The sequence below is a fragment of the Thamnophis sirtalis genome, unplaced genomic scaffold, assembly GCF_051295495.1.
Source record: "Thamnophis sirtalis isolate CommonGarterSnake01/CBP01778 unplaced genomic scaffold, rThaSir2_p1.2 scaffold_1, whole genome shotgun sequence".
Taxonomy (NCBI): Eukaryota; Metazoa; Chordata; class Lepidosauria; order Squamata; family Natricidae; genus Thamnophis; species Thamnophis sirtalis.
Genome location: NW_028261381.1, coordinates 163389040 through 163412174, shown reverse-complemented (window position 1 = coordinate 163412174; position 23135 = coordinate 163389040). Strand labels below are relative to the sequence as shown.

Genomic DNA, 23135 nt, shown 5'->3' with positions numbered 1-23135 from the left:
CAAGTGAAGCTTTTAACTTAAGTCTTCCTTAATTTAATGCACCTTGAGATGCTTTGGGACTATCGTTTCCAGAATGCCAAGTAACCAAACACCTGGAAGATGCCAAAAGAGGTAGGGAAGAATGGGACTGTCAGGTAATACACCTTTTCTGTAGCTATGCCTGCTCTCTCGTGCCCACCTAAGGTTCAGCTGATCTCAATTCTGCAACTCCAACTATTGGTGAATGGTGAATCAGATTTGTATCGAGTTTGGAATGGTGTATTTTTTTAAAAATGTGCAGTTTGATCAGGGGTGCGTACATTTTTAGATAGAACTGCAAAGTAACAATGTAGTAAGACTTTTCAGACAAATATCTTAATATCTTCTGAAGCTTTCTTTACTACTGTGTTTCCTAATTTTGGTAAATATTACCCACATATTTATTTCTTTGTGTAACAAAATTTATTTTCAAGCAAATTTATCTTGTGGCATTTATTTTCCAGCAAAACCCTAAATAACAAAAAGTAATCAGGATTAGACATATTATAGAGTATCCCACACTTTCAATTTCTCCATTAAGTTTCTCAATTAAAAAAGATACACCAGAAAACAATCAAAACTAAAAGGGGCAGATTATTAATTTTTAATCTTATTCTGTTCAGAGAAATGAGGCTGGCTGAAGGGTTTTGAAAGATTTATACCAGGCAAGCAGCGGTAAATGCAATGGGATCCCCCCCCTCCAATTCTTCCAGAAATGTTGTTTTTCTGTGTTGTTGTGTCAGGCAACTGGTCAGTTTTCCCACTAAGACCTAGACTGCCTTCCCTTCTGAGCAGGCTCATCTCAAATTCCACACACATATTCAGAAACCTACATGTGTAGCCAAAATTCCACCTTATGGAATACCCAGAGGAAGCTGCATTTTTAATAGGATGATGTCATTTCATAAATCAAGTTCGAGTGTAAGAAATTCAGTGAGATGATTTGGGTCTAAAAGAGCTCATTGCAGGCAGTCCTTGACTAACCATAATTGACCCTACAATTTCAGTTAAGCTATGATGGTCATAGCACCCAAAATTCAGTCATGTGATGTGTTGTGTGAATACGGAAACTGGGCAGTAAATGGCTTTCAGGAGGTCCTAAGTGACAAGTTGTAAGTTGAGGACTACCAGTACACGTCATCATTAGAAAGGACACAATAGTTTGCTACAGGTCGCAAAAGCCATACTTGTTACAGAGGCTTAGTTCAAATCATCTTATTGGCATTTTTGTTTTTGTACTCCAAAGGAGGACCTGTGTGTTGAGTACAGATCCCTACATCATTAGATGTAGACAATGCATACCAGTTCCAAGAGAAACATGGGAGAAAAAAGATTGCATAAAATAGGAGGCAGCTAGAGTCACATTACAGGAGGAAGGGGTGTTAAGCCAAAACAAAAATAGCACAATAATACAGGTAGGAAAATAAACAGAAGCAAAGAATACAGAAGACATTTATTGAAAGCCAAAATAAAAAGTAGTACAGATAGGCCATTGACTGCTTTCTACAATCCAAACAAGCAAATAGCTAAACACTACAGAAAAGGGTACTACGTTTTGTTATAAAATACTTTTAATTTCAATTTTTTTGCATTACATTTTTTAAGCCAGGCAATCAAATTTGTGGTGTGTTTGGTAGCCCTCCCATCCCAACCCCAATACTGAACCTTTAATAGTTGGTTATCAAAATATACAATACATTTGTTTTGCTGTAAAAACTCGAGTTCTGCCATCCCCTCATGTCTTACAACAGGTATAAAAAATTATAAATATTTACACCTTTTTTCTCATTACTCACATTTACATGCAAAAAAAAAAAGAAAACAGAACAAAACACAGGATCAGAAAAAAAAAGATGAAGCCCCTCTTCCCAATTAACTGCAATAAGATTTGTGTGCTTCTTGAAAAAACACATAAAGAAAAATCTTAATGTTTTGCTGACTGATTCACGTTATCGAAGAGGTCAGCAAGTAGGTTGCATTCCGAGGACAAGAGAGGCTTATGGAACACTTAGAAAGTTAAACTTCAGACAATTCTAACCAAGGTTCTGCTAGGATCTAGTGTTATTTCTGAGTGCCACTGGTGGCTGAATCATTGTGAAGGCCTAAGTCCGAAAGGATCTTCTTTAGCACTTGTCCCTTTAACTTTTAATATTAAAATTTAATATTGTGAATGTCAAAAAGTATTGGCTGTGAGCTTGCAGCCATTGGGAAATTATTTTCTGTCCTCCCTCCACCTCCTTCTAATGCCCCTCGTCCTTGTTCTGGGCATTTAGAACAGAGCTAGGTATGTAGGGAGGACTCTATTCCTCTACTGCCTGCACGGGGCTCTAAATCCTCTAAGAATGGCTACTGCCAATCTTGCCTGCCAGCCCAGTACTGCAGAGTAAGTAAGGGAAACAGAGGCTTTTACGCTCCATTCCCAACAACCCATTTGAAACTATGGCTTAATTGGGGCAAGTTGGCCAAGAACACATTCAACTTTTTACACAGACGTAATATTCTCCAACAGCACTGCATAAAGACGTCTTAGTGGCAAACTTCTTGCTCTGGACCAGCCTCTGGCTATCTCTATCTGTGACTGCAGAGGTTTGGAATGGAGCTGCCCTGTGCATGTGGTCAGACACTCCTCCAAGTTCTGCCATGCTGCCCTTTACCCCAAAGTTAGCACCCTCTTATTATGTGAATCAATATTTGTGATGAAAAACTCTTAATAGGGGAATTGTTTAACAGAAGCTTTCTGAGGTGGTACTATTTGGCCAAGAGAACAGTTGTTTAATAGCTCAAATCGGTATTATATGCTGGCAATCCAAGCAGAACCTCACTCAAAATATCACACATTCCTCCAGCATAGTTTGGTTCCCCATAATATTGGGGAGGATTTTTTTTTAAAAAAGTTAAGACTTTCCCAAAAGCAATGACAAAAGCACATCAACAGCTCATGTGAAACAGCAGGGAACACAGTGACTTGAGAGACAACATCACATACATTGAAAAAATAACTTTGGTCCACAATTTGAGTAAGTAACCCTGATATTAAGTATAAGATTCTGGTTTGTCTTTAAAAATCTTACATGAGTTGGAACGCAATGTAAGGCAACACTGGAATACAAAGAAGGTAGATCAGCATGGAAAAGTTGGAGGCCACTAAGGATGGCATTTTAGGTGCTACTCTGAAAAAGTTGTTAAGTTTATATTCTTTAAATGAAAGCATGGTTATTAAACTAAGATGACCCTTTAAACATGGATCTCCTTTTTAAAAACGAGTGACGGTCGCTACTTTAAATATTGTTCAAAGTATAACATTAATTTTCAGCCATGAAATCACCTTGATAAACTAAATTCCTGCACTAGTTTTCCAGCTTACAAACAAAAATACAAGAGTACAGGATACAAAGGTAATAGAAAAGCAAGTCAGATATATTCATACCATCTTATCTATAAAAGAAAATATACTATTGCCTTTTTATATATGAATTAGAATATTTGGTCAACTGGAAAGTATTGCTAGGCAAAAACAGGATTGTATGTAAAAAAAAAATATAATAAAAGAAATTAAAATAAAAAGTTGAAGCTACTACTATAAGAGGTCTTGCTGTAAGGGGTGAATCTAGGAATGGAGTTTAAACTGCATCTTAACCCTTTAAGTAAGAGCCCAAAATATATTAATCTCAAACTCAAGTTCATGGAGTTTGATACTCCAAACAGATCTGTTCTTGGATTTCAATTTATGAACTGAACTGGGATTCCTTGTATTGAACAGACCCCGATGAAACTTATTGCAGACAATGAAATGTTGACGAGCAGGATAAGGAAACTTCCCTTTTCCTCCATCCCCTCATTAATCTGAGCTTCAATAGACTATTAATGAAGGATTTATTTTTAATCAGCCTTCATGGTGAGAAACATGGGGGGGGGGGCATAGAAATTAACACCATCTGCAAGTTAAGACATTTTAGGCAGAATGTCTAGACTGCTTAACTGAGAAAGGTATCTGTCTTGTCCCCTCCTCTGTGGAAGGCAGCAACCTTCAACTTTCCCCAGTATCTACTGTTTCTTCTACCTCAGGTAAAGAAAATGTCTAAGGCACCAGAGGATAATCAATGAAAGGCTGAGGGAAAAGGCAAAATTTCTGCTCCCTCTCCCCTTCCCAAGGCAACTGTGTTTGGGGAATAATAAAAAAAAAGATGCTAAAGCTAACTGCACAGTTTGGGGGTCTCTTCCAGAGCTCATGGATAAAGGCATCACTGTGAAGTTGATAAGCTGTTTGGGGAAGGGGAGGGACTCTTTTGTTGAAGTATGGGAGAAAAGGTAAAAGACTCCCAGAGAGGCTTCCAAAGAATGTAAACGTTTAAGCTTGTGATTTTTTTTTCCTGGTCAAAGATTGTTATCTCATTCTCTGCAAGAAAGATTATAGCAATGTGAATTAAGATTTACTCATTGTTTTTTTTTAAAAAAACAGTAAACTGTTTTCTTCCTTAAAAAAATAAAATCTGTTTAAGGTCACTTCAGTTGCATTCTCTCTCTCTCTCTCTCTTATAAAGTGGCTTCTTTTTGTTTCTGGAATGATGGAAGTTGTCCCACCCCTTGCTGGTGGTCCAGCCGTTGGAAAAAAAAAAGCAAGGCTGAGCCTATTAAGAAGAGTGGTGTTTTGTTTTTCAGTTAGGTCCATCTTGCTGCATGCTTTTCCAAAGCACTTAAATTGTGGATTTTGAAAAGGACACACGCAAGTGGTGGTTCTCACCAAGGTCGTGGTTATGGAGGTCGATGAGTGACTGAATGGCTTCTTCCACGGATCCCATCTGAATGAGAGCCATCTTGCGGTCTCTCCTGCCAAAAACAACTCCGGTCAGAGGAGAAAGAGGAAAAAGCAATATGCATCCTAGACAAAATTCAGTTCATTTCAAACATTAGAGTCTAGCATCAGCCCACTATCATGGATAGTAATCCCTTACATTCCGAAGCGAGGTGATTTCATGGACAATTTCTTATGAAAAAATAAACCAACACTTCTTTTTAAAGGCTTTAAATTAGAGAAATGCTAAAAGCCGGATACAAAATCCAAAAGATAACCCCCGACCGATGACAATAATTGGGACTGGAACGACTGTTGTAAATCCTTGCAGACATAAGTTGAGTCAGACCTGATTTTGTGAGAATTTTTACAGCAGGAAATCACTGTGGTTATTAAAGCAAATACAGCTTTCCCCAATGGGCTTTTTTAAGAAAAAACTGAAAATTTGACAAATTGTAGTAAATTGCAATCACGTGACCGCAGGAAACTGTGACTGGTTATAAATGTGAGCCAGCTGCCAAGGGCCCAAATTGCAATCACATGACCACAGGGGAGACCAAAGCTGTAACTTAGGACCAATGTTAAACAGTCGTAAGTTGAGACTACCTGTACTAATTTATATAGAACCAGTCATTCTTGAATAGTTCGATCTAAGTATTCGGTTTCCCAGCTTTGAATATTATCCTGACCCCCAAAAATAAAAGGCTGCGAAGGGGGAGGGACTCTGTTGTTCGGCACAAATATTTTGGTAGTGGTGGCAGCAGCCTCAAACTGTTATCAACTCACAAATAAGCAATTATTCACAGGATATACCCAACGTATTCCCAGTTTAAGACAGACTGCTCCACCTATTGCCTATGGAAAGCTAGACGTTCCCACGTAGCAAACAGAAACCTTCAGAGAAACGGACTCTTCAAGCATGAAACAGAGAAGCATTCAAGGAAACCACTGACTCTCCTCCTCCCTTCCTCCAGGAAAACTAAGGGCCACTTACTGGAAGAATTTGAAGCCTTTCACCATCCCACCGTTGCTTGAGAAGAGCAGCTTGAGATCATCTTCTATTATTGAAGGCCTGGAGTAGGAGGAACAATTGGGCACAAATTGAACAACGGAGACTGGGATTTCAGATTTTCCCCTCCCCAAAATGTAGAATCCTTGCTTCGTTTCAGCAAACATCAACAAGTATCATTCCAACATCATTTTTAAAAAAAAAAAGATTTTTATTACAAACATGTAAAATACACACACACACAAATTAGACGTACACCACATTTATACAATAAGAACAGGAATTTCCTGTTCTTTATAATAGCAATCATCAATTGATACTGCTCACCTTATATTATTTCGCCTTCTATTGTATTTCATTTGGATTTCACCATTCTTAACCCTCTTATTTTACTCATAACTATTATTTTTGAGTTTCGTTATATTCCTTCATTGATTTTTGTTTCTTTCCTCCATCCACCTATACCATTTATCCCATATCTGGTAGAATTCTGATTCTTCCTTTCCCTGGATTTTTTAGTTAGTTTATCCATTTCAGCACAGTCCATAACCTTTCTTATTATTTCATCTTCGCTTGGGATTAATTTGTTTTTCCATTTCTGGGCAAAGGCAATCCTTGCTGCCGTAATTATATGTAGTGTTAAATACTGGATTTCTTTTTTGTATATCACAGACATAATTCCTAATAAAAAAAACTTCCATTCTATTTTAACCCGTTATTGCCAATTTTTGATCCTTTTCCAAAAATTTTTAGCCTCCTCACAGGTCCACCATAAATGGTAATATGTTCTGTGTATTGATTCGCATTTCCAGCATTTTGGGGAGGTATTTGTTAAGATTTTAGCTAACCTTGCTGGTGCCAGGTGCCATCTGTAAAACATTTTGTATTGGTTTTCCTTGTATGCCACTGATAGTGTCATTTTTAAATTTATTCCCCAAAATTTTTCCCATTTGTCTAATTCAATATTATAGCCAAAGTTCTGTGCCCATTTTATCATTTGTTCAATGTCATTTATTTCTAATCACAATTCTATGACTTATAGAATCATCAGTCATTAACAGAAAAAGACATCTAATTAATTTTCCCATTCTAATATAGACCAATGGTATCGGCAAGCTACATACAAACAAGGCAATTTACAAGTTACCATGACCAAGGAGGAGGTATCATCCACCTTCCAGTCATATGCCAAATGCTCCAAGGCAAATTCAGAGTGCCATCACCTGGATGTGTTGAGCCTGTTCCAAGTGGGAGAAGCTCACAGGCATCATGGAGGCCATGAATTTCTGAGCTATCCTGAACTTAATTCACATTGCATTTGAGGTACATGACAAGCTCACATAATAAGGATTCCCAAAAACAAAAAATGCAGGGCTACTTGTTACTTAAGGTATTTAGATACTACGCTCAAAATTAAGTTTAAGAGCCTGTTTTAATTAAGGAATCACTTTTCCCCCAGATAATGTGTGTGAAGGCTACAGCACCGGGCAAAGCTAGAATATGAAGTATTAACAGCTCATTTCTTCTCTCCTTGTCTCTGAAGCGGACATCTTTCTCCCAAACAGCAACTATCATAGAAAGATTAGATAATCCTTGTTGGGGACTGAACTGATTACTTATACGCTGCACCTGAAATTGTTGCTCTTGCCTCTTATCAGCCACCACTGAGCACAAAACCTCATCTGAGACTCAGTATATCTGAGATCAATGGGAGAGTAGACAAGGGAGAAGCTGAATAAATAGCTGAGGTGGCACAGTGGTTAGGGTGCAGTACTGCAGGCCACTTCAGCTGACTGTTATATGCAGTTCAGTGGTTCTAATCTCACTGGCTCAAGGTTGATTCAGCCTTCCATCCTTCCGAGGTGGGTGAAATGAGGACCCAGACTGTGGGGGCGATATGCTGACTCTGTAAACCGCTTAGAGGGCTGAAAGCCCTATGAAGCTGTACATAAGTCTAACTGCTATTGCTAAATGGAGATATAGGATTTTCTCTGCTGATACAAATCCATGTACCAAGTTGATATGCTTGAAGCCCTAAAAAACGATATTATATGATAAAGTCATGACATAACTGTGAGTACTGCTGATATGAATTGCGGTTAGATCTGAAAGCAAGCAAAAAATTAGCCAAACTTCTGTTACCTTAGGACTGCTCTCTTTGAACACAAGTGGACTACTTACGGAATATTGGAGAGGTGAAGAGTGGCAGAAGGGGGAAAGATGTTTTGAAAGTTCTTGGAACCCGGCTTCTTAAAACGATGAAGAGGGGAGTTTCCATAATCCTTGGTCAGCCCTTGGTCTTCTTGTCCTTCACGGGGCAACTGCACTGTTTGATGTTTTGACAGAGCGATGCGGATGGGCTTCCCATGAAGCTTTTGACCATTGAGGTGGCTCATGGCTGCCAAAAATTGAGAAAAAGGAAAATAACCTATAGTAGTTTGGCTTCCAGCGCAGATTCAAATGCATTTATTTAATGGAATTGTACAAACCTCTCCACCACCAGGTATTTTTAGGTATTTAGGTATTTATTGGGATTTATATGCCGCCCTTTTCCCTGAGGGGACTCAGGGCGGCTTACAACCACAAGGAAAGGGAGGTGCAAGGTCAAAACAAACAATATGTGAACAACAGAAAAATAATAAAACCCAACTTTCATTCAACAATCAAACACTCGGGCGGGTAATTAAGAGCCTATCCCCAGGCCTGCTGAGAGAGCCAGATCTTGAGGGCTGCGCGGAAGGTCTGGATAGTGGTGAGGGTGCGGATCTCCATGGGGAGCTCGTTCCACAGGGTCGGGGCAGCAACAGAAAAGGCTCTCCTCCGCGTGGTCGCCAGTCGGCATTGACTGGCAGATGGGATTCGGAGGAGGCCCAGTCTGTGCGATCTAATTGGTCGATTTAGGGAGGTAATCGGCAGAAGGCGGTCTCTCAAGTACCCAGATCCACTACCATGGAGTGCTTTAAAGATGGTCATCAGTATCCTGAAGCGCACCCGGAGGCCAACAGGCAGCCAGTGCAGCTCGCGGAGGACAGGTGTAACGTGGGCGAACCGTGGTGCGCCCACTATCACTCGCGCGGCTGCATTTTGGACTAACTGTAGTCGCCGGATGCACTTCAGGGGCAACCCCATGTAGAGCCCGTTGCAGTATTCCAGTCTAGAGATCACAAGGGCTCGAGTGACTGCCGTGAGAGCCCCCCGATCTAAGTAGGGCCGCAACTGGCGGACCAGGCGAACCTGGGCAAATGCCCCCCTGGTCACAGCCGACAGCTGGTGATCAAAAGTCAGCTGTGGATCCAGGAGGACTCCTAAGTTGCGGACCCTATCTGAGGGGTATAAAATTTGACCCCCCAGCCTAAGCGTTGGTATATTAGCCAAATTATTGGGGGGGAAACACAACAGCCACTCGGTCTTATCCGGGTTGAGTACCAGTTTGTTAGCACTCATCCAGTTCTTAACGGCCTCCAGACCCTGGTTCATCACGTCCACCGCTTCATTGAGTTGGCACGGGGCGGACAAATACAATTGTGTATCGTCCGCATATTGGTGGTATTTTATCCCGTGCCTCCGAATGATCTCGCCCAGCGGTTTCATGTATATGTTAAATAGTAGGGGTGATAGGACCGAACCCTGGGGTACCCCACATGTTAGGGGCCTCAGGGACGATCTCTGCCCCCCAACTAACACCGACTGCGACCTGTCCGAGAGGTAGGAGGAGAACCACCGCAGAACAGTGCCTCCCACTCCCACCTCCCGCAGTCGTCGCAGAAGGATACCATGGTCGATGGTATCGAAAGCCGCTGAGAGGTCCAGGAGAACCAGGATGGACGCATAGCCATAGGTAGAAAAGTTCCACTTTCAATATGGCATAGCACTTATTTTGTCAAGAAATAAACTGTGCTGACTTAAACCTCATTGCTAAAGCCATTGCTTCAGACAATGCCAAAATCCCTTAGCTGTTCTATTCTCATAGGACAGTCAATGGGCTCCTGAGAGTCATATATAGATACAAAATGTGAGGAATGGGTTTAATAAGAAAATACAAATTGTCCTTGACTTATAACCATTAACTGAACATCCAAAACTACAACGGTGATCGATTTTTGCAGCTTCCCTAGTCACATGATCAAAATTTAGCCTTTGGCAAATAGCCATGTATTTAAATCAGCTGCAATGTCCCAGGGTCATGTGACTGCCCTTTGTGATCTTCTTGGCCAGCTTCTGGCAAGCAAAATCAATAGGGGAAGCCAGATTCGTTTAATAACTGTACAATTCACTTAACGAGTGATTTGCTTAGCAACTGTGGCAAAAGGTCATAAAATTGAATGTGACTCATTTAACAACCAACTTGCTTAGTAACATAAATTCTGGTCCCAATTCTGGTTATAAGTTAAAGACTACTGTATTCTATCCACTATAAATGCCCCTTGGAGAAAGAAATTAGTTTTAAAAAATAGCAATAAGGAATGCCATCTTTCTTTTCTGTGGCTTTAACATGATTTGGGGTCCTTCTGCTTCCTCAGACCAAGAAAATAGAACATGCTGCACCTTTTTTCCTCTTCAAATATATATATATAGGCAGTAACCTTAAAAATGATTAAGCCATCCTGAGAGCATATGGTTGAAGAGGAGAAGAATAAAAATGCTTTAGGTAATGAAAAAATTCTAAGTGGTATTCTCTCAAGGATAAGCAATAAGGTTCATTGTTAAATTCAGAGCTAACTCTAGTTTTCTGCCATCAAGACAAGAGGACAAATTGGTATGGATGGAACATAGCTTACGTTGTACACTGCTGTAGGCTAAAAGGATGACATGCTTCATATGCTGTTATTTGCAGTGTTAACCTGATTCTTGGGGTGGAATAATCAATAGAATTTGATTTCTAGCACAAAAACCTATTTGTGGAAGAATCCAGAGAATCGGTTCCTACATTTCCATCAGGCAATTGAAAAAAGTGAGTTTGCAAATGTATGTTAACAAAACTAATTTCTGATGTGGACAGGTAACAGCTTCCATAATGCTCTGCACGACCAAAAAAATGTATGTTACAGCTATGTATTGCCACAAGGTTTAATGATATAAAAGGCACAGAAAAACCCTGAAAAGTTTCAAAAGGGAAACCTCTCAGGATTATGTTGTGCTTTTAATATGATTGATATGCAAGACTGTTTCCAGACAGATGATATCAGTACACTAGATTTAATCGAAATTAATTTTCTGTGCTATTACTGCATTTCCTCACTGAGGTGTTCTAATGTTTAAGGCGGTCCAAAGTAACACACCCCCTTTGGACCCAGCTCAAAGCCTTGGTGCTGCCAGTGCAAGACAAAGAAAAGGCATGGCATTTTACAGATGCACCGGACAAACAGAGTGGGGGATTGAAATGTAAGATTCAAAGCACTTTCCCACTTTGGTCCTGAATACTTGCACCTCCTTAAAGATGCCTGATGCACAAGATTATGCCAACCTCAAAAACATATGCATGCCAAAACATAAGAAGACTTCAGAATTTTTTGGTCAACTAAGAACCCCCCCCCCAACCAAGAGCATAATGCATTAAAGAAAAATATGCGTACAAATGTATCCTCTCTGGAAAAAGTATGAACAAAACAGCATTTTACTTCTGAAATAGCTTACAGAAAGCAGGATGATTAAGGAAACACAACATTTAGTTGGAGAAGCATAAAGATTTCTATGTATTATATATAAAATATATGATAATTTGCTTTTAATAAAATGAGTTTCAGCAAAAAACAATAGATCCACTTTATTCGCCACACAAAATAATTAAGAAATGTATATTTACCCAGTTGAGATTGATTGCCATCTGCCATTTGAACCAAGGCATTCTCCTTTTTATTGAACAAAATCTTCACTCTTTGTACATCACCATATACCCCTTAGGGAAGTCAGCAAAGAAAAAAGCAGGTATTCAGAAAGAAACTTTACTTATCTCAAATTCATCCAAGACCCATTCAAACCCCAGTCTGTTTTCACTTCACTTAAAAGTTGCTTTATTCTGCTGAGGATAAATCTGATCAGAAAACTGGAGCAATTCCTTGGAGTACTGTATTTATAAGCATACTAGGGAGCACCCAACGAAATGCCAACTGCCGCCAGCAGAGCTGAGACGAACCATTTCACATGCTATCTCTTTCTGACCTGCCCAACCAACATGCAATGCAATCAAAACCATGCACAACAGGTAAAATGCAACTAAAACAGCACAACTTTTGTAACTGGAGCATTCAACCAACTGCAAACCCTCCCTCAATCACACTTGCTATCCCCAAAGTAAAATCTCAAAATGAAAAAAGGTAATAAAAAAAGTGTGAATGATAACATACCGAAAAGAATAAAGAGGCATTGGGGTGTAACTCTCTTTAGAGAACAGCAGAGCAAGGCAGCGGAGGGACAGGGAAGAGGTAAGGAATCGGAGGGGAGAGTGAAGGTTGCGCAAATCGTCGACAACGAAGGAAAGGTAGAGTCCCCGCAGGAAATGGCGAAATTGGTTGATGGATGATGAAGTTTTCAAGATGGTTAATATTGAAGGGCAAGTTGGTTTCCGAAGAGCAGGAAGGTTTTTTTTTTTTTGAGGGGGGCATTTTTATATATATGTATATATATTTGTTTCAAGCAACAACAGGAAGCAGAAGTACCGTGCAGTCAGTTGGCAAAGAAATTCCGGATCAAGGAGAAGGGGAGGGGAAAAAAAATATTGAGGGATGGGGTGGAGAGAAAAGAAAAAAGTAGCAAAAAACAGGTCAGTAAATACATAAAAGAAATATGCCGTGTTCCATCAGTAAAGATTTATAGATTTCTAAAACATACAACACTTCCAACAGAAAAAAACTAGTTAATAGGTTTTTTTTAACCTAGTGGAACACAACAATAAAAGAAGAGCACTTTACTTAAGTAAGATATAACTAAGAAGAAGAGGCAGTATTGCAACAGAGTGACTAAAGGGCATGATGGCAAGGTTCAAGGACAGTGCCAAGAAACGGAGGCAGAGGCCATTTAAAGCTCCATAGAAAAACCTGCCAAGGACTCCCATCAGCTTTCTAAAGCGGAAGTGTTTACTTAGTTCTACTTTTAAACAACCCTGGAGAGGTTTTCAAGCAACAGGTGAAAAGGTTCTCTTCAATCTCAAAATTTTTAAATTTCTCTCCAAAATCTGATGGGAACTGATGATTGTGAGAAATGTCAGGCCTCATGGAGTCATCAGTTTTAAATCTATATCATTAAGATAATTTATCACCTGCTGGAAGTTAAAAACAATCTGGCTTTAAATTCAGACTAATCTGGCATCAAATTTACACCAAACCGAAGAAAAATCCAACTTTAATCTGGGTGAGGGCTGGATTCTTCTTTCCCCACTGGATATTTAGGTTAAAGCTCCAGCTATGATGACGTTGATGCCAAACTAAATCTAACCTAATTTCCCCTTGTAGAACACCCTATGTACATAATAAAGTAAATTTGTGGCACAAAGGTGTCTCGAGTGGTCTTTCTAATACCCAAAGTGTGAAGCAGCATTGTCCACACTGCAAATGAGATACAACGTTGATACCCTAAAATGTCTGTATACCAACAACTGACAGGCACACTTTGGTAGCACTTTAGCTTGAGACTGCAGGCAACATTTATAAATCAAGAGTAATCAAAACAAAACCCGTCAAAAGTCTGAGAATCCATACTAGTTTACATCTCCTTAGCCACAATTGTTTGCCAGTCTCCTGTCTCCTATAGTTTACAATGCTGGCGAAGGGCGGAGGAGATGGAGAGTCCCTCTGGAGAATACTGCCTCTTAACTGTATGCACAGATTAAGTTTCTATAACACTGATTATACAAGCAATGAAAAATAAAAAGTTGAAGTCGTTAGTTCAGCTTCACTAGAGATATCGTAGCTTCTAGCCCAAGAGAGAAGCTGGATGAATGAGTAAAATAAACACACAAAGAGGCATGAAATCAGTTGCTCAGCAATACTCACTTGGGCATATCTACTGAGTAAAATAGACTCTGAATTTTGGTTGTAATATTTCTCAAAGATATACTAACTAAAAAGCGCTACAGAGTATTTTTCATACAGATTTGCGGTGCTAAATTTAAGATGCAAAAAGAGAGCCAATCAATTTTATAGTAACTTGTATTTTCGGTATGCTCGTCCAGTATTCAGTTCCAGACATTTTCCCTCTATTTTCAGAAGCACTTGGTTCAAATAGTCTTTTCTAATTTTAAAGAATTTACTTACTTATTTTCTGATCTCTACAAAAGGTGTTTTTCATTAAAAATGTAGATATACCTGATTGCTAGGATAATTTAAGATAGAATATGCTTCCACTCTGTCGCAATTCCAGTTAAATCCATAGTAAGTTTATTAGGAATTTCCTCCTATTATGTAACTGAACATGAAAAAGGATTGAACAAATAGTGCGCCTGATGCTACACTGCTTAATTCATTAATTGCTCACTCACTTCAGGAGACACTGTAGCCATTAATCAGGTGCTTGAATGCTTAATTTTTATTTTAGAAAGAATAAGAAAATGCTCAGGGAGAATTGAAACATTTTATTACTGCATCCTCCTTTTACTACTGCAATTATCCAAGCCTCCTCTGGGATCTCAAATTAGGGCATTTGTTCTATAACTGATCATTCATGCCAATTTTTTCCTAGTGAAAAAGAGAGATCTGCTGTCAGAATTCTAGCAGTTCATAGGATTCCAGAGGGTCCTGGAATGAGCTGAGTATTGCTGGCAAAATCTCATGTCCTGAAAAGAATAGTTACAGTGGATAGGTAAAAACAACAAAATGGATTACAAATGGTTAATTTCCTATTAATTTTCAAATGGATAATTCTTTCATCCATCCCTCTGCAGTAGAGCTTCTTACATAAGTAATGTAAGCAGAAATTTAACTTTTAAGCATAGCTTTAAGCACTGGGTTCCAAGCAATAAGCTCACTGCAGAGGCAAAACCGAATGCAATTTCTACTTCTTCAGTAACCCACTTCAAAGTCCAAGTGGATCTATTGAATTACATCCTTTGTGCAGAGGATCGCTTAACATGCCTTCAAGGTCCATTTTAAGGCAGCCAAATGGTTCAATCAAAAAGGGGAGAAAGTTAAATGGAACTGAAAATGTAAAATTATTTAAGAAGTTAAGGAACAGAATAAGGCACACAACTTTAAAGAATTTTGGTAAAGGAAAATGTATCAATGCACGTCAAAGGAAATACATACTTGGCAAAAGATAAAATGAAGCTAAGCTGGCAGGGGAGGCAAAGATCAAGGCACCCATAAAGAGGACAGAATGAACACTGTCACTCCAACTGCAGGGTTTGAAAGTTACAACATGCCAGGGGGGAGGACGGGGAGGACTACAGGATTTTTGCTGTGGTGAGGAAGACCCAAGTAGAGACAAAACCAATAGGGTAAAAAGTACGGCGGAAAATTTCACAATGGTCTTAAAATTTTGCTTTGGGGAGTGAGAGCAGGCCAGCAAACCCTTTGGCTCACATCAAGGGAGGAGCAACAATGTCAAGCCTTCTACCCACAGCCCACCCAATATCCAAACCCAGGTGAGTGTGCCTACAGCTATTCTGGACGACAACTTCTAAGGCATACTAATTGGTTGAGGGCAAGTAGTCCATGCCCCTTATTTGTTTTTGAATCAGCTGCTGGACTTTGATTTTAGACACTCCATTTCGGGGAGAGAGAAAAAAATTCAGCATTTGAAGCTTCAGCACAAGATTTTTGGGGGAAGGAATAGTTCAGAAAGAAGCAAGGTCAGAAATTGGAAGGAAGCAAAAAATAAATGAGATAAGTTGGAGAGAAAAGATTACAAGGCTTCCACTAACCTCTGCGTTCAAATTGCTAACCAGCAGAACGGAGTTCCCTGCCCCGGCAAAGCCGGGAATAGCAAGCCGTCCTGCGGCAGCTGCGGCTGCTGCGGCTGATGGGATAGCCAAAGGAGCAAGTGCTCCATGTACATTTGGAACTGAGAGGCCTGAAAAAATTAAAAAGTATTAACCAGTAGAGAAGTCCACAGCACATTCCCTGCTACGACTTGCAGTGGAAATAAGGACCTTTGACCAACATGTTTCTTAAAATAAGTACTTTAGTGTATGCATTTTCTTTCATTCAAGGACCCAGAAACCAGATACGCTTAAACATTAATGGGCTGAAGCATCTCCAGGTCTGGCATTGCTCAGGACTCTGCTCTCAGCTTCCGACAGAGGGAATAAGCCTTGTGCTTGGGCTGCATTTGGCTCTCCTTGGGTGATGTGCGACTCAGACATCTGCTTTTAAACAAGTTCTGCAAAATTTCATAGACTTATTTAAGCAAAGTCACTGGGGGGGAAGGGGAAGCAGGAAGGAGATGACACACAAAGCAGTGCATTTGTACGTTTTTTCCACCAAGGCATGCTGGAAGTGCCTCATTCTTTTTTATCATGCAGATATTAAAACCATAACTATGTACATTCCAGTCACTGACAAATGACATCATCCCAATACAAGCATCCAAACACGAGTTTATTCCATTGTATCAAAAGCACATAATCCTGAAGGGCACATAAAAGTCGTTTACCTCCTTAGTCCATCAGAACAGGGATTATTGTTTGGGAATATGAATAGTTCTGCCTTATTTATCTTTTATAGGACCAATGGGAGGAAAATATGTATATCTTGCAAGGATTATCACTGTCTGCTTCAAATATTCCCTTCCAAGCACTATATCCAGCAAAATTTAATAATAAAAAAATCCACCTAGTTATTAACAGAAATTTATTAGAATTTCTACACTTGCTCAAAGTTGACTCATCCTTCCAAGGTCAGTAAAATGAGGACCCAGTTTGTTGGGGGGAATATGCTGACTTTGTAAACCACTTGGAGAGGACTATAAAGCACTGTGAAGCGGTATATACAAGTCTAAGTGCTATTGCTAAAGGGCTAAATCTCAAATCTAAGACTTTTCAGCCTCTTCCCTTCCTATCAACTATAAAGTCAACATGCCCATGTGCTTTCCTCAAGGTAAAATACATTTTGTTCAGATAGACTGAGATGTTGCCACGGCCTAGCTATCTACGCAAACTCTTTTTAATTTATTGCCTTTATGGCGTCCATACTGTAAATCAACCTGAATGGTTTTTCTTACTAGGACAAAATGTTCCAAGCAAATGTTGAAACAAAAAGGGTATGTAATGCACATTCTCATTAGGATCTAAGCCACTACATGTAAGAGGACTTTGGGCACATTGAAAACCCACTACTGGAACTAAGGACATGTTAATGCAATTTCCATAGTGAAAAGGATCATCACAGAATATAGGAACCTTATAAGCCCGTGGTCATAGATTTTTCAAATGGTGCTGATTACTATTCCCAATCTGCTACTAACATTTAGGAGTCCAAAATAAGAGGGAGGAGGAAGGGCAATGGTACAACAAAAGCATGAGCAATGTTTAAAGAAACAGTACCTGCTTGAGGAATTGCAAAAGCAGGAGGGAAGCCAGCTCCTGAGTAAGGAGAGGCTGAAATGATCCCTGGAGCACCTACAAAATAGAAAAGATTGGTTAGTTCATTAGACATGACAAACTCCAGTTATCCATACTAGGGCACATTTTAACCAAGGTATCTCACTGCATCTCTCTCCATCTCTCCCACACACACAATCCCTATTTTGAAAAGCATACTAGTCTCATTCCCCTTAACTAACATCCTAGGAACCGTAGGGGTGCAGTGGTTAGCATAGAGTAGGCTAATTCAGCTCACTGCCAGGAATTTGATCCTTACCAACTCAACCTTCCATCCTTCTGAGGTCAGAAAAATGAGGACCTAGATTGTTGGGAGCAACATGCCGACTCTGTAACACCACTGTTTTACAGTGAGAACTGTAAAATGCTATGAAGTGGTATATAAGTCCAAGTGCTATTGTTATCCTCTTTTGGATCAATATTTCAGACTTGTCCCTTCACAGGAAGGTGTAGGAAGTTTAATAAACTGTCATTGCCATCAGGACAACTGGTTTCCAATATATGTTAATTGGCAGGATTGTTACTTCTCTGCATTGTGTAAGATTTACAAATGTTCTTAGAGGCAACTGAACTAATTTAACTGTTTTAATTGTTCAATCTGTTCATAGTTTCCTTTTGGATTGGGTATTCTGGTAACAGTTGATATAAACTATAAATAAAGCTTAATTACATTTTTCTTCACAGGTATTTGTAAAACTAGAAATGCAAAAATTTCTGTGGGGAATGCCTGGAAAGCTGTATTATAAAGAGGTACATTTGACAAGTAAATTTCCCTCGGAAGGAAAGAAAATCAGAAATCTCTGTAATCTTTTTTAGAGCAAAATAAAATGCTTAAACAACTTTTGACATTTTAAATCTGTAAAGTAAATTTCCACAATACAGAGTTCACTCTGCCAATTATTTCCAGTAAAGACGTTGGCCCACTCACTTTACCATAAATGTGCCACATGTTTTACTCTTCATAAACAGTTGTCTCACAGGAAATGAAGGAAATTCCCCAAAGTCTTTTCTTTCCTGATCAATAAAGCCTCAGGTGCCTCTAGAACACCACTCAACACATGGAACACGCTATGGAACAATCTCCCCGTGGAGATCCGCACCCTCACCACCGTCCAGGCCTTCCGCACAGCCCTCAAGATCTGGCTAGCCCGTCAGGCCTGGGGATAAGTTTTTACTTTAGCCCCTCCCGAATGTCGAGTGAATGTTGTGTTTTATTGTTTAATTTATTCTCGCTCACATTTCTTTTTGTATTTGTCCTACACTCCCTTTCCCCTTTTATTGTAAGCCGCCCTAAGTCCCCTCAGGGAAAAGGGCGGCCTATAAATGCATAATAAATACAAATACAAATACATGATATACAGGTGAAATGCGAAAAATTAGAATATCGTGCAAAAGTTCATTTATTTCAGTAATGCAGTTTAAAAGGTGAAACTAATATATGAGATAAGACTCATTACATGCAAAGCAAGATAGTTCAAGCCGTGATTTGTCATAATTGCTCATGAAAACCCCAAATCCACCATCTCAGAAAATTAAAATATTACATGCAATCAATAAAACAAGGATTGAACATAGAACAATATTGGACGTCTGAAAAGTATAAGCATGCATATGTACTCCGTACTTGGTTTGGGCCCCTTTTGCAGCAATTACTGCCTCAATGCGGTGTGTCATGGAAGCTATCAGCCTGTGGTACTGCTGAGGTATTATGCAAGATCAGGATGCTTCAATAGCGGCCTTCAGCTCTTCTGCATTGTTCGGTCTCATGTCTCTCATGTTTCTCTTGGCAACGCCCCATAGATTCTCTATGGGGTTCAGGTCAGACGAGTTTGCTGGCCAATCAAGCACAGTAATCCCACAGTCATTGAACCAGGTTTTGGTGCTTTTGGCAAAAGTTGCTCTCATCAGAAAATAGGACTTTGGACCACTGAGCAACAGGACTTTGGACCACTGTGCTTCATTAAGATCAGGATAAACGCAGCCGTCTACAAGGAGATTTTGGAGCACTTCATGCTTCCTTCTGCAGACGAGATTTATGGGGATGCTGGCTTCATTTTCCAGCTGCCCACACTGCCAAAAGCACCAAAACCTGGTTCTATGACTGTTGGATTACTGTGCTTGATTGGCCAGCAAACTCGCCTGATCTGAACCCTATAGAGAATCTATGGGGCGTTGCCAAGAGAAACATGAGACATGAGACCAAACAATGCAGAAGAGCTAAAGGCCGCTATTGAAGCATCTTGATCTTCCATAACACCTCAGCAGTGCCACAGGCTGATAGCTTCCATGCCACGCCGCATTGAGGCAGTAATTGCTGCAAAAGGGGCCCAAACCAAGTATTGAGTACATATGCATGCTTATACTTTTCAGAGGTCTAATATTGTTCTATGTCCAATCCTTGTTTTATTGATTGCATGTAATATTCTAATTTTCTGAGATGGTGGATTTGGGGTTTTCATGAGCTGTACGCCATAATCATCACAATTATGACAAATCATGGCTTGAACTATCTTGCTTTGCATGAAATGAGTCTTATCTCATATATTAGTTTCACCTTTTATGTTGCATTACTGAAACAAATGAACTTTTGCACGATATTCTAATTTTTCGAGTTTCGCCTGTATCTTTTACATCAAGGGATTTTTATGTATGTGAAGGAGAAAGACATATGAAAGGCTTAACTGTACTGGGAATCTATTTATAAATGATAATATAACTTAAAACATCTTATTTCATTTGTTGTTTACTGTTCTTAGAGATTGAACTATCTAATTGTTGGATTTGGATATTAATATTGTCACCTATTAACAATTGAAAAAAAATACAGCCCTTTATTTAACAGCCACAACCCGGAATTTTAGTCGGTAAGTAATGGTCATTAAGCAAGTTATTGTGTGACTGGACCCCAATTTTATGACTTCTTTTTACGGGGGTCATCATGGTCACCAAGCAGCCTGTTTGAAGCGGGTTGAGAAGGTCACAAATTGACTGTAAGATGTTGCAATTATTATAAATGCAAGCCAGTTGCAAAACACCCAAACACATGCCCAATGAGTCTGCAACGGTTGTAATTTACTTTTCCTGAGGTCATTGCAACTTGGAACTGTTGGGAAACAAACAATCATAAGTTGTGGACTATCTGTACCTAGTTGTTTGGGATTTGCCACAAGGTAGCAGAAAGGAAGCTTGTAGCTACATTAGCAATTTGTGTTTGTCATGCTGTATGTCCTTAGTCCTTTGCGAATTAATTATTGCTAAGAATAAGAAATATTATCCCAGATTTCCCAGTTAAAATCTTCTTAATCCCTTACCAAAAGCGGCTGCCATGGTCTGATCAAGGGAAGGTTGGTTGTCTCCAGAAGGCAAGTCTGGCCTGGTGTAATCTCTGCTCTTATCATTGTTGTATTTTACATTGAGGCTTGTGAGTTTGGAAAAGTCAATGCGGAGGGTGCAGCAAGCATTGTAGATGTTCTGCCCATCAAGAGACTATAGGAAACCAGAGTATATCTAAGTCAAGGAAGTTACTTCAGGAAAAACATTCTAGACTCCACATCCATCCAATGTATAAAACTGAGAAATAATCTTAAGAGATGAACTTTTAAGAGAGTGACCATACAATTGTTTGCAAAGACTTGAAGGTTACATTTAGATGAACATGAGATTAAATCTCTGAGTAATGTACATTATAACGTGATACAATGCTGTAGCTAAAAGCTAATCCAGAACAATCCTTTATTGCTCTGGAAAGAGTACACAGGAGTAGGCAATGTCTCAGAGGATAGAAATCAGTAGCACTTGTTCTGCTTTTCCACCAATGCCTTTCTCTACTATGTAGTTTTAGCAAGATTCCCATCTTCCTAAAGATACTTGTGTTAAGGGATAGGTATTATAAGGTCAATTACATTGACCTTACCTGGTCAATGTAATTATATTTTTCAGATTTAAGCACTTTCAAAATTCCCATCCCAATTAACAACTTAAAACTCTATGTTTAAAACTTGCACGGATCTCTTAATTTTCTAAAATTCACAATGGTTTTGGGTGACTTAGAGGTTCTCTTCTAAGTCACCTAAAATATCCCAGTCAGTACTAGTCACAATGGTTTTAGTTTGGTTCTGCTGCATAGGCTTGCTTCTTGTAATACGTTGAAGACATTATAGAAACAGAAACTAGGAAAGAACTCACCAATTTGGCATGCTGGGCACTGACAGGGTCTGCATATTGCAAGAGTGCTTGAAACTGGTTATTCTTGGTAAATGTGATTATTTTCAGCACTGTCCCAAATTTGGAGAAAATCTGTGTTTGCACAAAACACAAGACATCATAAAGCAATCGCTTCCAAGCCTTCTCTGCAAGTGTGAAATAGGTTTGGGAATGATGACAACTTAACACAACAGAATTGCACCACAAACTTCCCCTTCCAGAGGAAAAAGCCAAAAGATTCAAACATATGAGGAGCTACTGACAAATTCCTTGTGAGGAAGAAGTTACATTACATAAGACATCTTTGCCCAGTCTCAAGGGGCAGATCCCATTTTTTGCAATTCCATCTTGAATTTAGCAACTCTAGGTGGCACTAGAGGTACAGTAAAAAGAAACCTTGTAGGTCTCTTCCCCAACATTTCCTTCATTTTGCATGCAGTGAACCGATCACTTCTTCCAGAGCAAAGCCTGCCTGTAAACAGTTACAGACAGAAACATGATCCCCCGTGCTTTTCTTTCTGCTAATATTTTAGAAAGACTGGATAATTTTTTTTTAACATGTAAGCATTATGGCCACACCGTGGTTTGGATTCAATCCACAAAAGATACATCAATACATCTGAAGATTGTTTTTTTATATCATCTAAGCAAAACACCTCAGCTTCTTTAAGGTATTACAAAGAGGTGCCATATTTGAGAACATTTATTTTCAAAAACATTTTCCAAGGATTAAATCCAAAGTGTTACACAGCCCTTGTGAAACAATATCTAATATATATAGCAATGTGTACCATATTAACTGATAAGGACATAGGTACTCTTATTTACATGGGCACATGCCAGTTTTATCCAAAAGGCATATCAGAATTTTCCCTAATGCACCCATTGTGAATAAAAGCTAATTACACATGGTAACTAGAACAATGTTCCTTAATCTGAAGGTGTTTGTAGTGCAATTCCCACTAGCCCCAATAAGCACAATAAACAGTAAAAACAGAAGCTAGAGTCAATTATTAGGTGGGAGAAAGAAAGGTTAGAGGATCTAACACAAAAGCAGCTTGGACCTCAAGAATCCAATCTATTTTGTAAGGATGGAAATAAAAATCATGCCATGTAAGTAAGAATATATTGTATATGCTCTTAATCTAAGCAAATGTCAAGAAAAAAACAGTGTGAAGATTATGAAAGAAACCATAAATAGTCAGGCCACTTGTTATCACAAGTTATCACAGCTAATTCTCTGCCACATGCTGGCCATTGAAAGCTGGAAGTCACATCTCACCTGATGGAGAACATCTAGAGTAACAGGATAGAAGAGGTTTTCCACAATGATCCTCAGGACTGGGCTCTGACCAGCCATGGCCATACCAGCATCCACAGCTGCAGCAGAAGCAGACAGTGCCAGATTCCCTGACTGGACAGAATTTACTGCTTGCAAGGCTGCTTGAGCACGCTATGGAAACAAAAGTTATAATGTGTCAATAAAATAGAAAATAGGGGGAAAATCACATATCCATTATCCTATACTAGCAAAATTATTTTCTTTCACTCTCTCTCAAATATGACAGTTGCTATTTTATGAA

At 39.3% G+C, this 23135-nt stretch overlaps 1 protein-coding gene across 2 annotated transcripts in view; it reads right to left on the bottom strand.

Moving 5' to 3' along the window:
- Positions 1–1452: 1452 nt before the first annotated feature.
- Positions 1453–23135, bottom strand: part of PTBP1 (polypyrimidine tract binding protein 1) — a 38940-nt gene continuing 17257 nt past the window's right edge. For both annotated transcript variants that reach the window (XM_014072766.2, XM_087702394.1), the window contains 10 exons: positions 22835–23005; positions 21535–21645; positions 20661–20835; positions 17293–17367; positions 15673–15821; positions 12164–12197; positions 11623–11715; positions 8001–8217; positions 5805–5882; positions 1453–4845 (listed from right to left, as the gene is read on the bottom strand). In XM_014072766.2, coding sequence (XP_013928241.1) covers positions 4713–4845; positions 5805–5882; positions 8001–8217; positions 11623–11715; positions 12164–12197; positions 15673–15821; positions 17293–17367; positions 20661–20835; positions 21535–21645; positions 22835–23005 — 1236 coding nt within the window. In that variant the 3' untranslated portion in view covers positions 1453–4712. The remainder of the gene's footprint in view (positions 4846–5804; positions 5883–8000; positions 8218–11622; positions 11716–12163; positions 12198–15672; positions 15822–17292; positions 17368–20660; positions 20836–21534; positions 21646–22834; positions 23006–23135) is intronic.